The following is a 16225-nucleotide window of genomic DNA, read 5'->3' on the forward strand; positions in this document are numbered from 1 at the left end:
ACTATTTATAATAATGGAATGACCATTATGTCTTCACAGTTAAAGGAATTAAAGAACCAACCCAATTCATTTCTGCCCTTTTGTACTTTAACAAAGGTGTGCCCTGTGTTCTCTACCTTGAGAGGCAGTCATTACGGATTATAAAGATAAATCCTAGAGCTTCCATTGGTCAGAAAGGTGATCCTAGCAATAGGATTTCAAAGTGGGAAAACAAATGAAGTGGCAGGAAAGTATCTTCCAGAAACTAAGAACTCTAGGAAGGAGCTTGACAACTGTTTTCTGGAAAACAAGGTTCTTCTTATCAGTGATGAACTGGCTGATTAGAGTCTTAAAAAAAAAAAAAAAAAAGTATACTTTCACTTGTAATCAAATTGTTGATTACACACAATTCCCCCAAACTTGCTTGCCCAAAGAAGGCCATGTTACAGCAATTCGTCAGGTTTTGAAAAAAGATCATCATGGATTATTCCGACTACTTTCTGGTCACGAGTTTAATGTGTGGTAGATACTGAGCCTAAAAAAGCCCTCTATCTTTTTGGAGCATTTCGTACTAAAGTATGTATACGTCTTTTACCTCAACTTGTAGTGTCACCCACATCCTGGGCCATAGCAATAATACTGTCATGGGTCAGATAAAGTCTCAAACATTAGAGAATGAGACTTGGGCCAGGCAAACAATGTCACTAATTATTTATTTTTAGGTGTGACCAGATAACCACATTATGTGAGCAAGAAAAGGTGAAGATTTAGTGTTATCATTAAGTAAAACTTACAACAAAGTTTAATGATCGTCATAAAACGAATCTTCTTTCAAAGAAGCATGATGGCAAAACGGTTCACTATTTAAATCGGTATCTCATTGATACTGTTTTTTTTAATGCCAGAAAACAGTTTTTCTAAGTTGGAGAGTTTAAAAGAAAAAGACTTGGTGGGGCAGGAAACTGCTTTTAAGTTTCTGAGGAAATAGAATTTAAATGTTTATTGTTCTTTTTTTTTTTTTAATGTTTTATTTATTTATTTTTTTTCTTTTTCTTTCTTTTTTTTTTTTTTAAATGTTTTTATTTACTTTTGAGACAGAGAGAGACAGAGCATGAGCAGGGGAGGGGCAGAGAGAGAGGGCGACACAGAATCCAAAGCAGGCTCCAGGCTCTGAGCTGTCAGCACAGAGCTGGATGCGGGGCTCAAACTCACAGACAGTGAGATCATGACCTGAGCTGAAGTCGGACGCTCAACGACTGAGCCACCCAGGTGCCCCATGTTTTATTTTTGAGAGCAAGTGTGAGCTGGGGAACGGCAGAGAGTAGGGGACAGAGGATCCGAAGTGGGCTCCTCACTGACAGCACCGAGCCCATGTGGGGCTTGAACTCACGATCCGTGAGATCATAACCTGAGCCGAAGTTGGATGCCCAACTCACTGAGCCACCCAGGTGCCCCTTAAATGTTCAGAAAAGAAAGTCTCTAGGGGTACAACTAAGAGATGTGTCAGGTATGGAGGACAGTCAGGGCGGGGGGAACAACCTACACAGAGGTGGGCCAAGGGCACCAAGGGAGCCGGGTGGTTGGGTTAGTGACATGGCATGCCATGGGAAAGTCTGTGCGTGGGGATACGGCTTGCAAACTTCACAGAAAGGCCACCTTCTGTCAGAAGTCTGTCTCAGTGTTGTGCAGTAAGAGACCTGATAATCTGTCCAACAGATATTCTCGGAGTGTCTAAAGCACTGGCACTGGTCTAGGTGGCGGGGACCTGGTAGTTAGTGCATGACCAGCTGCAAGGGTTCAGGAGTTAGCAGACTGTAAGAAGGTGTAGTCGGTAAAGTTAGGAAGAAAAAAACGTAGGCAGAAGGATAAAGAACACGAAGGGAGGAATTTCATTTTAGGGGATAGGGGGGATTGAGCACATACAGCCAGCAGGGGAGACACTGACGATTTAAGAATGGGGCCATGAAGGAGGCAGGAAGGCTACAGGCTCGAGATCTTGGAAAGGAGGAAAGAGAGGCAGAGGAAGCAAGAAAGAGGCGCTACTTGGAAGACTCTGGTGGGGAGGCAGGGAGTGAGGGCAGGCCAGGTGGTCAGAGGCGGTCCCCTCGGCCTGCTTCTCCATTGGTAATGGGGGGTATGCTTACCTCCAGAGCGTGACTGTGGGACTCAAACAAGATGGCCTGCACTTGGGGCCCTCGCTATCGCAGCCTTTACACACTTAACAAAGACTGATAGGAAGGAGAGTGCGGGTGGTTTCAGGAGCCTGAAGTGAATGAGGTTTGGAGGGGCCAACTTGCAAGTTGGGGGGACCAGCACAATGCCCAATGAATGAATTCTTCCCTCTAACAAGAAACTGGGGATGGGAGGCGATGCAGAGGGGGTCGAGGGGACATTCCGAGGCCAGAGGCTTACCTAGTCAGCAGAGCCTGCACCCAGGAGACAGGCCAAGGGAAGTGATTAAAGCATGTCTTGGTGCCCCACATTTCTCCCTCAGCTGCCTGAAATTATAAGGACGTAAGAGTTAACAAATATCCCCGAAGAAGGGGCATGAAGAAAGAGTGTCAGTATTTAATACTGTAGGGTTAATGAACCAACCTGTTAGGTTTAACAAAAGCCTGCCAGGACGCTGGGAAGCGGGAACTCTGCTGAGTCTGAGTACAGAGGAAGGGCTGTCAATCAACGTTGGGGGCGGGACGCCGGAGCCAGGGAGATGAAAGGGAGGTAGGAAGGTCCCAAAGAAAGCAGAAAGGCAGGTGTGGAAACAGAAGAGTCCAGGATTACATGCCATACAAAGGAGAGCTAGGGATACTTTAGGCCCTAAGCTTTGAGGCAGTTTAGGAAGACGTTTGCCGTAAAGTTTTATACATTCCTTTATAGCCTCTCCCTGGGTTTCACCTTTCCTCCTCCCAGAACCTCACTTAGCATCCTTGTTATCCAGAGTCAGAAATGGCAGACTGTTGTTTTTTTTTTTTTTAAGTTTATTTATTTTTAAGGGGGGGTGGAGAGAGAATGTGTGTGTGTGTGTGTGTGTGTGTGTGTGTGTGTGTGTGCATGAGCAGGGGAGGGACAGAGAGAGGGAGAGAGAGAGAATCCCAAGCAGCCTCCACACTGTCAGCACAGAGCCTGACATGGGCTTGAACTCACAAACCATGAGATTATAACCTGAGTAGAAATCAAGAATCAGAAGTCTAACCGACTGAGCCACTCAGAACCCCAGAAACGGCAGGCTTTTAGAGAATAAAACAAAGCTGGAAGGGACTTCATGTATTCTCTCATTTAATTTTATTTGACAGATGAGGAAGTGGAGGCTCAGAGGGAAGTGACTAACTCAAGGTCACACAGCAAACCAGCTGCTAAACCAGAATGAGAAGAGCCCTCGGATCCTGCCTTTTGGTACCCGACCAGCTGCTTAGTAAAACCTACCGCTGTGTAAGCTCCTGCACCTCCAGAGAACACTGAGCACGGCTCCTCCTTTGTGCAAGTTAATGATTAAAACCTACTCTATCTAAAGCATCTAACCATAGTTACTAATTAAGCCAATTTCTGTGAGAAAAGACCATTTCAGACAGAAGAATGTTCACTTTTGCTAAATCTACAGGCCTTCAAATTATAGTAGCATAAACAGTAATTACAACATTTTAAGAATATTAAAAAAAAATCATAATATGATACCTTAACCTCTGTCACTCACATTTTCTCTTCATTGCATACCACATGCGGGGTCCTGATAAAACGGTTTTGTAACTTCTAGAGGGAGGAATTAAACTAAAATAACTTCACTGGATGTTTGAGTGAATGAGGTAATAAAATCTGTTTGCTGTGTTCACTGTCTCCAGATAGGGCTGTGATTACACCACATACGGAAGAAAGGTAGCTCAGTCTCAATCTAGATCATTTATGTAAACTCAGCCTTCTTGTCAACGGTGTTCTCAGATTGCATGCACGCAAACCGCAAAAATCATCTCCTATGAACCACACAGAGACAGTGTCTGATTGCAGGCCTGGGAGGTTGCCTATATTTTCTCTGTAATTGGAGGTCTGTGGTTCAAGACCAAAATTTGACATTCTGAATTAAAAAACAAAAAAAATAACAAAAAAAACCACACCAGTATATTCCCCAGAACAATGGTTCTATATCTAATACTTGTAAAAGTTAAAGGTATTCTCTATACAAAAATATTACAAATGAATACAACATACTTAAAAAAAGTTTGGTTCTTTGAAATGTGTTTGAAGAATATTTGGTCTCCCAGAAGGAAACAGAAGCCTTCCTACTACAACCAAGTTAACATTCGAGAGCATTTTAATCTCCTAACTTCGAATATTTGGCATTATGTTTTTCAGCAATTTTTCCTAAAAAAATGTTACAAAAACCATGAAGCGCCAAGTGTATCCATACTGTACTTACAAATGCAGAGACATAATTGCAAGAAGACAAAGCACGTTTTTTGTTTTTTTTTCTTAATTACTGAACGACCCTCCATTATGTCTGATTGGTCACTCGTTTTTGATCTGACAGTCCTCTCCGGCTGGCAGTGATAGTGTTTCTCTTGACACCTGCAGCTTCCAGCTTGCTCTGTCCTCTCTAGAAAGAAAACCACAGGCCACCGCCCTGGCGCCATCCCTGGCTCGGTCCAATCAATAAGGACTTATTTCCTGTCCATTTGCTGAGGTCACAGGAGCGAATCTCATTAATTATTTCTGCTACTGCGGCCTCAAGTGTGCTTCTGGCGTGACAAGTGAAAACTGCTTGACCTTTTTTTCTTCTAATTTTGTTTGTAGCAGTTCCAAAAAGAAGGCAGTATTCATTTAGCAATGTGATAAAAGGAAGGAAAAAAAATGTATTATGTTTTTAAAGTCATTAACACATTTAGTTATTTCATCATGAAAGCTCTCCCGATCACCTCATTCCCCAGTTTTTTTTCAGCTAACGAACAATAGTGCCTTTTTAATTTGGTGTCACGAAAATCTGGTCACAGCAAACACAATGTTTTCTAAAGCAGATCTGGCCTCCGAGGGAGGAAAGCTCTCCAGGGCCTCCAGTGCCTTGTTTCCATGGTAACGACACAGGTCAATAGCTGAAGTCACACCTTTGCCAGCTTTGATTGTTTCTCGCAACTGTTAAGAAACAAATGCACAATAAAAGTCAGTTTTCAAGGTACCACAACTAAATTGGGGAGGGGAGGTGGAAAACAAAGAAAGGGGGAAACAAAATAGATTCATTGTTTCTGCTGTGTTCTTTTGAGGTAAAGAGGACATCATTCCCCAATGATTCTGAGGCACTAACATTCCCTAAGGCTGCTAGGTGTCTCTGCTCCAGAGCAGCACAATAGGCTCCAATCAGCCTAATTACACCTCCTCCCTGACTCCCACCCCTTGATATCTTGAAATGTGCCCTGCTGGGGAATGGCGGTAATGAAGGCAGAGGGCATTTACATGTCTGGCATTTTGAATTCAGCAGCCTGATATTCTTATGTGAAGAAGGCTTCATTAACATCCTAGTTAGTAACTTTTTTTTTCCACCCTGTATGCTGACACAATAGTTCATGTGAAAATTCAAGAAAGACACCTAGTTTAGATCTGAACACTCCATTTTTAAAACTAAAAGCCTTTATTTGACCGGTTAGAATGAACTGAAACACCCGTTTGTAAAGAATAAACTCTTGCCAACAACTGGAGTTGATTTCTAACCCCTCTCTTTGATGGGGAAGGACCAATAAAAGGGTTATACTTTAGAGCTGAAAAAGATTTATAATGATTTGGGCTGTCCCCTCCCCCTTCCCCAAATTCTATGTTCTCTTTCTCAATGAACACCTCTGCCTAACGCCCTAAATCAGAAGCCTGGGGGGGGGTCCCCCTTCACGCCCCATTTCTGGTCAGGTACCATGGCTGTAGCAGTGCTGCTCACCCTTAACTGAACTTTCTGGCCCTGAGAGATTGGGTGGGGCCAAGGGACAAGTTCTAGTCCATGAATTACGAACGAACGATGCACGTCACTTCTGGGCTGCAGCATTTAACCACCCACGTGAGTCCCTCCAGAGCTTTCCCTTGGTGGATCATCCAGCCATAGTGGAAGAAGCTCCTCGTGTTGGATTACCAAGCAACCACGCCGAGCACCAACCACAGTGCCTCTCCAACCTGCACGGGACATGTAGTGTGGGCAAGAAACACATCTTTGTTGTCTGAAGCCACTGAGACTGTGAGGTTGTCTGTAGCCATCCTGACTGAAACAGCCACTAAGTCCTAGCCATTCTATGTCTTTTACAGCTCTCCAATGTACCCTCCGCTCTTCATTGTCATTGCCACTACATTAGTTCAGGCTATCATCATCCCTCGTCTGGGCTGTTTTAGGCAAACCACCTCCTAAAGAGTCCTCCTACAACCAGTTCTTTGCCTTGAACTCCATCTGTCATGCTGCCAAGGAGATCTTTATAAAATGTGAATGTGATCAGCTTAAAACCCTTCACTACCTTCTGAAAGCCTTAAGAAAAAAGAGTCCAAGCTCTTTCATGAGGCAATGGAAGTCCTTTCCTGATCTAGCTCTTGCCCAGCCAGTCCCCGCCCCCCCCCCAAGCCTCTTCTCCCTTTTATCACTATTTAGGGAAATTGTTTGCAGTAATTTTCCCGTATCTGCTCCCTACCTTCAAACTTCCCAAAGTCCACTGAAGCAGAATACACTCAGCTAGGATGAGAGCCCTAAGGAGCTAGGTGGCCCTCTTCCTTGGGGCTCCCCAAGTACCCCATGCATATCTGGAATACAGCATAATTATACGGTGTTGTACTTCAATTCTCCATTCCCATATCTATCTCTTCATTAGACTCTAAGCTTCTGCACACTGCATGTAACATAAAGTCTGCTTTATTCCTATAATCACACACAGAAGAAAACAGAGGCCCAGAGAAGCTCAGCAGCTCACCCAAGATTATAGGCGGATAGTGGCACAGTTGTGGTCAGAAGCCATGGTTTCTAATACCCAGTCCAGCGTCACTGAATACTGTCCTATCCCCTCCTTCCAGGGGAGGACCCCCCTCCCCCACCACCATTTGTAGCATTTGCAGATTTTTATGGTATAAAAACTCCCATCATGGCTGATTTCAAGCTACCAAGGGCTGTGGAATCACAGAATTCTGAAATATTTAACAATAGGCTCTGAGCTGGTAGGACTCGGCTTGTACACATGTTGGGCTGCAGGATGCTTTACCCTTGTTTTGACATGCAGCTCCTAAGAACATTCTCATACATAACTAGAATATTATTATTATAACTAGGAAAGTTAACAATATCATTATCTAATATCTAGCCCATGTGCAAATTTCCCCAATTGGCTCTAAAATGTCTTCTATACCCTATTTTCACCACCACCCCCCCCAAATCATGATGAATCTTGGTTTATGAATTGCATTCGTTATGACACTTTAGCATTTTCTTCCCTATGATATTACCATTTCTGAAGGACCAGGCTGTATTGTGCAATGTTTTACATTCTGCATTTCTCTGATAGCTTCATTTAGTTTGCTTTATAAACTTTATTCAGCTAGGCCCAACTGAATATTTGATGGTGACAATGAAGGGTAATTCAGATTAGGGCAAAAGAGTACCCAGGAGATATCACTGAACATTCCTCAAGCCCTAGAAGAGTTAATTTCTCTCACCAATGACTGCTGTATTTCCAATTAACACTCAAATCTTCTCTCTGCAGAGGCAGGCTTTGCATACCAAGGGACCTGATAGCTACCATGAGTAAAATGCCCATTTCATGATTCAGCAGTAATCTAATCCTTCATGGAAGGTATTACTCCTCACAGACATCTGTATACACTCCTACCAACTAAAACTAAACTATTGGCTCAAAAGTAATCCTTTAGTGGGGCACCTGGGTGGTTCAGATGGTTAAGCATCCGACTTTGTCGTGTTGGGCTCTGTGCTGACAGCTCAGAGCCTGGAGCCTGCTTCGGATTCTGTGTCTCCCTCTCTCTCTGACCCTCCCCCGCTCACACTAAGTCTCTCTCTCTCAAAAATAAATAAACATTAATAAAATTAAAAAAATTAATCCTTTAGATATAATTAATAGACCATAAATGAGACTTTTACCGTAAATTAGAATAGGCAATTGATCTATCCTGACAAAACAATCTCATCCTTTGTAAATAAATGTGACAAAAGACATATTAAACCAGAATTCCTAAACTTGGTTGACCAAAGATTCACCTGGGGAGCTTTAAAATGCAGGACCTGGGCCCCAATCCTAGAGGTGGGTTCAATAAGGCCAAAAAATACTTCTTAGGTCATTCCAACAATTAGCCAGATTTGGGACTAACTTACTTGCTGGGGTACGTATTTTGAGTGTTCTAAAATAGTTGTGTTGGGTTTATACTGTTTTAACCACACTTCCAAGTAGTTGTCTTTGCAATGATCAAATTCAACTCAGCCATCACGTACTGGGCACTGAATGGCCTAGGTATGAAGTAGGGGTGGGAGATACAGAGACAAACACAGTTGCTGCCTCCTAGGACCACCTGTCAGGGGCTGCCCTAGGACTGAAGAAATGGAGGGGGCTGAAAGGAATACTGAGGAACCAGACAGACCTATGGCCTTGGTTCTAATACCTGCAAGAGATAAGGCCACAATTAGGAAAATTCTTTCCACTTTTGCCCTCACCTACATTTTGACTGGGCAAATCCCCAACTAATGCATAGACAGAACTTTCCATATTAGGGTATGTCTAGAAGTGCTGGAATGCTCCCTCTGGCCTTTATGGCTTGAAACCCATTTCAGCCGCAGGAAAAGTGACACAATAAAATACAAAAAGGTGAATTACCAGTCTGCGTTTTACTTCTCTCATATAGCACTTTAGGGCACTAATGTAATTAAATCTCTAATTAAGTCAACTGAATAATTGTATAAGTGCAGCATCACCTGCAATAAATTAAGTCCAAATCCCTTGCTAGAGGATCCAATTAAGGATATTAACACAGAGAGAAAAAGATGCAAAGTACTTAAAGTTAAGTGCGTTATTATTTAACATTTATTAAAGGTGTTATTAAACACCTTTCCAATGATAAATGTTGCTTTTATGAGACCCTTTTGAGAAACCATTGTATGCCTCTGAAAATTATTTGGGTCAAAAATCCTCTTAAATATTAAAGACAAGCCCCTGCCATGAGATCTAAGCAGCTTTAGCAGAATTGGACACAGCAGCCACTTCTCTCTGATGAAACCAAAGAAAAACTTTAAGACCCAGAAGAAACCCAAGCCCAATCTTATCTTCTCACCTTAGTTTGCAGGAGAAGATCTGGGATGAGATCGGTTAAGTGATGTGGACAAGAGGCACAGGCAAATTTGAGAAATGGCCTGGGTTTCATTTCTGCACATCAGAACCTTTACCCTCTATAGCACTAGAACAGATTCGGAGATAACCCCAAGTTTTCTTTTGCCCAAACAGAGTGCTTACAGAGAACAGGGATGCTAACACTTGTCTGGAACAGGGGGAGACCTTGTTCTGTAGAAACTGTAAAAGAGAGTAAGGAGTATAAGCGATATGTTAAAGGTTTTGTTTTTGTTTTTGTTTTTGTTTTTTTGGTGGTTGAAAACACCTGGATAAGGATAAAAGGAAACAAATGGAAGCCATGCTCTTATGGGAAGAGACCGCATACCTCACCAAGTGAAGTGGACCACGCTTCCCTAGCAGGGATTATGAAACTGGAAGAACTGTAAGATGCTGCAGTGATAAATGTAAGGTGTACAACTTTTGAACATTTAGTAAAACTCACATTCTAATAGTTGGTAAATTCTTGGTGAACCTGATTGATAATCTTAGGTATCAGAAGATAGAAGAAGCACATTTTGCTTAAGTATGTCAACATAATTGGATATAAAGGTGATAGAAATCTGGCACCAAAAAAAAAAAAAAAAAAAGGAATGCCATCCTAGTATTAGAATCGGTGAAAGAAAGAACCAGCAGGCATGGTTTTGGACACTCAGACTATAAATCAGAAAAGCACATTTAAAAATCAGCAGGAGCGCCCGGGTGGCTCAGGTGGTTGGGCGTCCGACTTCGGCTCAGGTCATGATCTCGCAGTTCATGAGGTCGAGCCCTGCACTGGGCTCTGTGCTGACAGCTCAGAGCCTGGAGCCTGCTTTGGATTCTGTGTCTTCCTCTCTCTCTGCCCCTCCCCAGCTCATGCTCTGTCTCTCTCTCTCCCAAAAATAAGTAAACATTAAAAAGACGTAAAAAAAAAAAAAAAAAAAAAAAAAATTGGTGTAAAGACTGCCATGATTCCAAGAGATCATAAAGAGAAACAGCTCAAGGGTGATGAGGGCCTCTGAAAAACTAAATTTCAACAACGATCATAATTAATTATGAAAGAGATTAAAATAAATGGCTACAGAATAAGCTCTCTTGGGGCTCAGATTTGAAAAGGTGTAAAAGGAGAAGCATATTGTCTCCACTGCTGAGTCCCTGTTGAGCACCTGCTCTGCACAAAGGTCCACTGTGGAGATAGGATGCGATCCCTGATCTGAAGGAGCTGACAAAGGAGAGGCACAAAGCTATAAAAATTGTGTGGGAATCCACCCATAAGTCTGTATTGTCACCAAGACACTTGTCACACGTTTTTAAAGTGCCATTCCTCACAGAAACATGTTCAGACACAACCCTGTCAGAATTTGCTAAAGACTGATGGGGGTACATGGGGGAAGGAGATGATGACAAAAGTAAGGGGCATTAAAAGGTAAAGGCTGTATGTCGAATAAGAACAAGTAGGGGTGCCTGGGTGGCTCAGTTGGTTGAGCATCGACTTTGGTTCAGGTCATGATCTCACAGTTGGTGGGTTCAAGCCCTGAGTCGGACTTTGTGCTGACAGCTCAGTGCCTGGAGCTTGCTTTAGATTCTGTGTCTCCCTCCCCGCCTCCCCTCTCTCTCTCTGCCCCTCCCCTGCTCACGCTCTGTCTCTGTCTCTCAAAAATAAATAAAGATGTTGAAAAAAATTAAAGAAAAAAAAGAACAAGTATCCTCAAATAGTTGATAATGTATTATTAAGAGAAGACAGAGAAGAAAGAGAACTAAAAAATGAGTTAAAAATTGTAAAGATTAAAATAAATTCCCTGAAGAGGGGTCTTTAGGGATGAAACATGCATTCAAAAAGCCCACATGTTGTCGGGGAGCCTTGGAGGCAGCGACCATTCTGCCTTAGGTCTGGCTTCTGGTGTCGTTTGCATTTCAAGATGACCTACCACTCCCATTCCAAACATAGTATTATCGTCCAGGACAAATTATCGTGTAGCACCCCACTGAGTCTCCTCCAGTGAGAAAGCCGCTTGGTTTTCTCACTCACTTTGTCTGATGTGTCTGAGGGCACTTCCCTCCTCTGTCTTCCTCCTCACTCTGGAGACCTAGTTTCTAGTCTACGGCACCTTCACAGAGGCATCCACTCACCTCTGTCCTCTTCTTGCTTATAGTACACATAAATGTCCTTCCCAGCTACTGAAGGACTGTAAGAAATCTCAGAGATGAGAGATGCAACTGACAAATGTCTTCAAACACAGCACAAAAGAAAAAGATGAGGACAGAGTGTAGTACATCTGGAACAAAGACCAGTGAATTTATGGACAATGATGGCAAAATTCCAAAAATACGTTATCAAATAAGATGGTTTTTGAGCTCTAGAAAAAAGGCAGTGATGGTCGCAGCCCTAGGATAGGTGGGTCACAATGAGTAAGTCATTACAAAATATTCTCATTTTTCTTTTTGATATGGGCACTCACTGTTAGCTTCAGAAATAGTAAAGATAGAGTATAAGTGGGTTTTAGAAACTTAGTCCTTTGTGGATAAGACAGAGAAATGGGGGTCTGGATGAGAGTATGGTAATATAGATTCAAATATGTAAAATAACTACTAGAAAATGTTTGGTAGTATTTTGACCAGAGTATTTATTGAGTATTTATTTTGAGCAGAAAAGTTATCTCTATCATTGTACTATAGGACTCAATATTCAATTTCATCTCTTCAATAAATGGTGTTGAAAAAAAATGGAGAACCATATGCAAAAGAATGAAACTGGACCACTTTCTTATAGCACATACAAAAATAAACTCAAAATGGATTAAGGACCTAAATGTGAGGGGTGCCTATATGGCTCAATAGGTTGACCATCCTACTCTTGATTTCGGCTCAGGTCATGATCTGAGGGTAGTGGGATAGAGCCTTGTGCCAGGCTCTGTGTTGAGCATGGAGCCTGCTTACCATTCTCTCTCTCTTACCCTCTGCCCCTCTCCCCTGCTCACACACACACTCTCTCTAAAATAATAATAATAATAATAATAATAATAATAATAATAAAAGATCTAAATGTGAGACATAAAATCATAAAACTCCTAGAAGAAAACATAGGCAGTAATTTCTTTGACACGGACCTTTTTTTTCTAGATATGTCTCCTCAGACAAGGGAAACAAAAGCAAAAATAAACTACTGGGACTATACCAAAAGAAAACAGTTTTTGCACAGTGAAGAAAACCATCCATAAAACAAAAAAGCAACCTACTGAAAGGGAGAGGATATTTGCAAATATATCCAATAAGGGGTTAATATACAAAATATATAAAGAACCTATACAATTCAGCTCAAAACACCCAAATAATCTGATTAAAATTGGGCAGAGGACCTGAACAGACGTTCTTCCAAAGAAGTCAGAGAGAGAAGGACCAATACCGTATGATTTCACTTACACGTAGAATCTAAAAAACAAAACAAATAAGTAAACAAATAGCAGAAACAGACCCATAAATACAGAGAACAAAGTGATGGTTGGGAAGGATTGGGGGATGAACAAAATGGGTGAAGGGGAGTAAATGATACAGGCTTCCATTTATGCAGTGTATAATGGGGGCATAGAGATAAAATGTACATCACTGGGAATATGGTCAATGGTACTGTAATAGTGTTGTATAGTGGCTACTATACTATACTATACTATAGTGTTGATGGTGGCTACATTTGTGGTGAGCACAGCATAACATATAGACTTGTCAAATTACTATCTTGTACACGTGGAATAATGTAATACTATGTGTTGACTATACTTCAATAAAAAAAGAAAAACAAAAAAACCCCTCAACTTGGTTTTCTTTCCTTTATCACAGTTCTGTGGATTATCTGAATGAAGATGGAGAAGAAATACATATTAAATTTTAATTTTCAGATGTCATGCAGCCAAGAAAGAAAGCTAACACACGGATAGCATCAAAGTCTTACTGGTTTTGACATGTTGAACCAAGACTGATACTAGTGAGGTGATATGTAATAGGGATACATGTGTATAGTTGTGCATTTAGGCTTCAAAAATTAACTGTAAAAGTGGAAGTCTCAGTTTTGGAGTGATTCATAAATAAGAGCTGGGAATCTTTGATAACCACATTTTTTACATAAGCCAAGACTGTGATACAGATGAAAAAAAAAAAACAAATAAACACAAGCTTCGGCAGCATCTGAAGATGTACATGTCCAAAACATGGGCAGGAATGGTCACGCTGCAGTGTTTGATGGTCAATTGATGTTTAGAAAACTATGTTCAGTCCTGGATGCCATGGCCATGTGTCAAGAGGAGCATTCAAAATAGACTGGGTTTGGGAAATCTGTGTGGCTCAGTTGGTTAAGCATCCGACTCTTGATTTTGGCCCAGGTCATGATTTCATGGTACATGAGATTGAGCCCAGCGTCAGGCTCTGCATTGACTGTGAGGAGCCTGTTGGGATTCTTTCTCTCTCTTTCTCTGCCTCTCCCAGCTCACGATCTCTATCTCTTTCAAAATAAATAAACTAAAAACAAAAAACAAAAAAACCCCCAAAATAGACCAGGTTCAGTATTAGGATGAAGAAGTTATTTGAAAACATGTCATCTAAGGAATGTTTACCCTGGAGGAAAGAATTAAAGGAGATGAAAGCCATCTTCAAATATCTAAAGCAATTAAATGGAAGATGGGGCAGTCCTGTTCTATATTCTTCAGGACCCAGAACAAAGAGCAACAAGGTGAAATTTCTAGGAAGCAGATTTCAATTACAAGTAAGAGAGAGCTTTCAAATAACTAGAGTTGTCTAACAACAGAAGAATTATTTTTTTTTTTTTTTTTTTTTTTTTTTTAATTTTTATTTTTGGGACAGAGAGAGACAGAGCATGAACGGGGGAGGGGCAGAGAGAGAGGGAGACACAGAATCGGAAACAGGCTCCAGGCTCCGAGCCATCAGCCCAGAGCCTGACGCGGGGCTCGAACTCACGGACCGCGAGATCGTGACCTGGCTGAAGTCGGACGCTTAACCGACTGCGCCACCCAGGCGCCCAGAAGAATTATTTTTGACAAGGTGTGAGCCCCCTGTTTTTGGAAGTCCTCAGCAACTGGATGACCACATCAGAGAAAGTATGAATAAAATTCTCAGGAGACATGGCAGGTGGGACAAGGCTGCCTCCGAAGTCCCACCCAACACAAGGATTTTAGCTGATAGTGCTTCAGTTGAAAAGTCTTCCCAACTTCTGAGTGGCAAGAACTGGTACAAAAGGAAAAGCTATGATGAAAACCTTTCTCTAGTATGATAAACATTATGCTAAACAAACTGCAAACAACAGAAAATGCATACCTTTTTACTTAGAACCATAAATTATTTGCAAAAGTCTACAGAAAAAAAAATCTACTGATTTTAATTATCTTACTTCAACCAAAGGAAAGGAAATGGAAACAAGAGAATTTTTAGTTATTTCCTCAATCACATGAACTCTTGGGTAAAATTAAAAGAATGGTACGCCTCCTGGTATTAAAGTGACACTACTACTACTACTACTATTAACAACAGCAGCAATAACAACAATCTCATAGTAATTATGTGTGCCCAGCACTAAGACATACATATCTTCAATCCTTACAACAGCACTATGAGGCAGATACTAATATTATTCTCATTTTATAGATGAATAAACTTAGGCAAGAGTAAGTTGCTCAAGGTAATGCAGAAGATAAGTGCTACAGTGAAGATTCAAGCAGTTCTTGTTCTTAAAGTTTATTATTTTGAGAGAGAGAGACAGCGCATGTGAAAATGGGGGAGGGGCAGACAGAGCGGGAGAGAAAGAATCCCGAGCAGGCTCTGCACTGTCAGTGTGGAGCTGGATGTGTGGCTCAAACTCACAAACTGCAAGATCATGACCTGAGCTGAAATCAAGAGTCAGATGCTTAACCAACTGAGCCACCCAGGTACCCCAAGTAGTTCTTGCTCTTAACTAGCATGGTATAATGCCTTTTCTTTCTCTTACACGAACTGGAAAGCATTTCAATTTCATTTGAGAAGAGAACACATATCTATGTCACAATATAATTTACAAGCCCGTGCACAAGGGCAAATTTTTTCATGATACATCACAGATTTAAAATAGTACATTAAGTCAAACAACTTTGGATAAAACCATATTTACAGAGACGACAGAAAATTGAAGCCATCATTATGTTAATCATGCACCTCTATTACAATATACACATTTTTAAAAACCATAACTAAAAGTGCCATATGGCTGCAGGACAAATGTCAGTAAGAATTAGAAGTAGAATATTTCTTGGCCAACTAATCTTTGACAAAGCAGGAAGAATATCCAATGGAATAAAGACAGTCTCTTCAGCAAGTGGTTCTGGGAAAACTGGACAGCAACATGCAGAAGAATGAACCTGGACCACTTTCTTACACCATACACAAAAATAAACTCAAAATGGATGAAAGACCTCAATGTAAGACAGGAAGCCATCAAAATCCTCGAGGAGAAAGCAGGCAAAAACCTCTTTGATCTTGGCTGCAGCAACTTCTTTCTCAACACGTCTCAGGAGGCAAAAGAAACAAAAGCAAAAATGAACTATTGGGACCTCATCAAAATAAAAAGCTTCTGCACAGTGAAGGAAACAATCAGCAAAACTAAAAGACAACCAACAGAATGGGAGAAGATATTTGCATATGACATATCAGATAAAGGGTTAGTATCCAAAATCTATAAAGAACTTATCAAACTCAACACCCAAAAAACAGATAATGCAGTGAAGAAATGGGCAAAAGACATGAATGGACACTTCTCCAAAAAAGACATCTAGATGGCCAACCAACACATGAAAGAATGCTCAACATCACTCATCATCAGGGAAATACAAATCAAAACCACAATAAGATACCATCTTACACCTATCAGAATGACTAACATTAACAACTCAGGCAACAACAGATGT

At 41.3% G+C, this 16225-nt stretch overlaps 1 protein-coding gene across 1 annotated transcript in view; it reads right to left on the minus strand.

Moving 5' to 3' along the window:
* Positions 1-3129: 3129 nt before the first annotated feature.
* The window catches only part of PDSS2 (decaprenyl diphosphate synthase subunit 2), a 258700-nt gene continuing 245604 nt past the window's right edge, over positions 3130-16225 (minus strand). The window contains exon 8 of the mRNA XM_007078753.3: positions 3130-5097. Coding sequence (XP_007078815.2) covers positions 4939-5097 — 159 coding nt within the window. The 3' untranslated portion in view covers positions 3130-4938. The remainder of the gene's footprint in view (positions 5098-16225) is intronic.

The sequence above is a fragment of the Panthera tigris genome, chromosome B2, assembly GCF_018350195.1.
Source record: "Panthera tigris isolate Pti1 chromosome B2, P.tigris_Pti1_mat1.1, whole genome shotgun sequence".
NCBI lineage: Eukaryota > Metazoa > Chordata > Mammalia > Carnivora > Felidae > Panthera > Panthera tigris.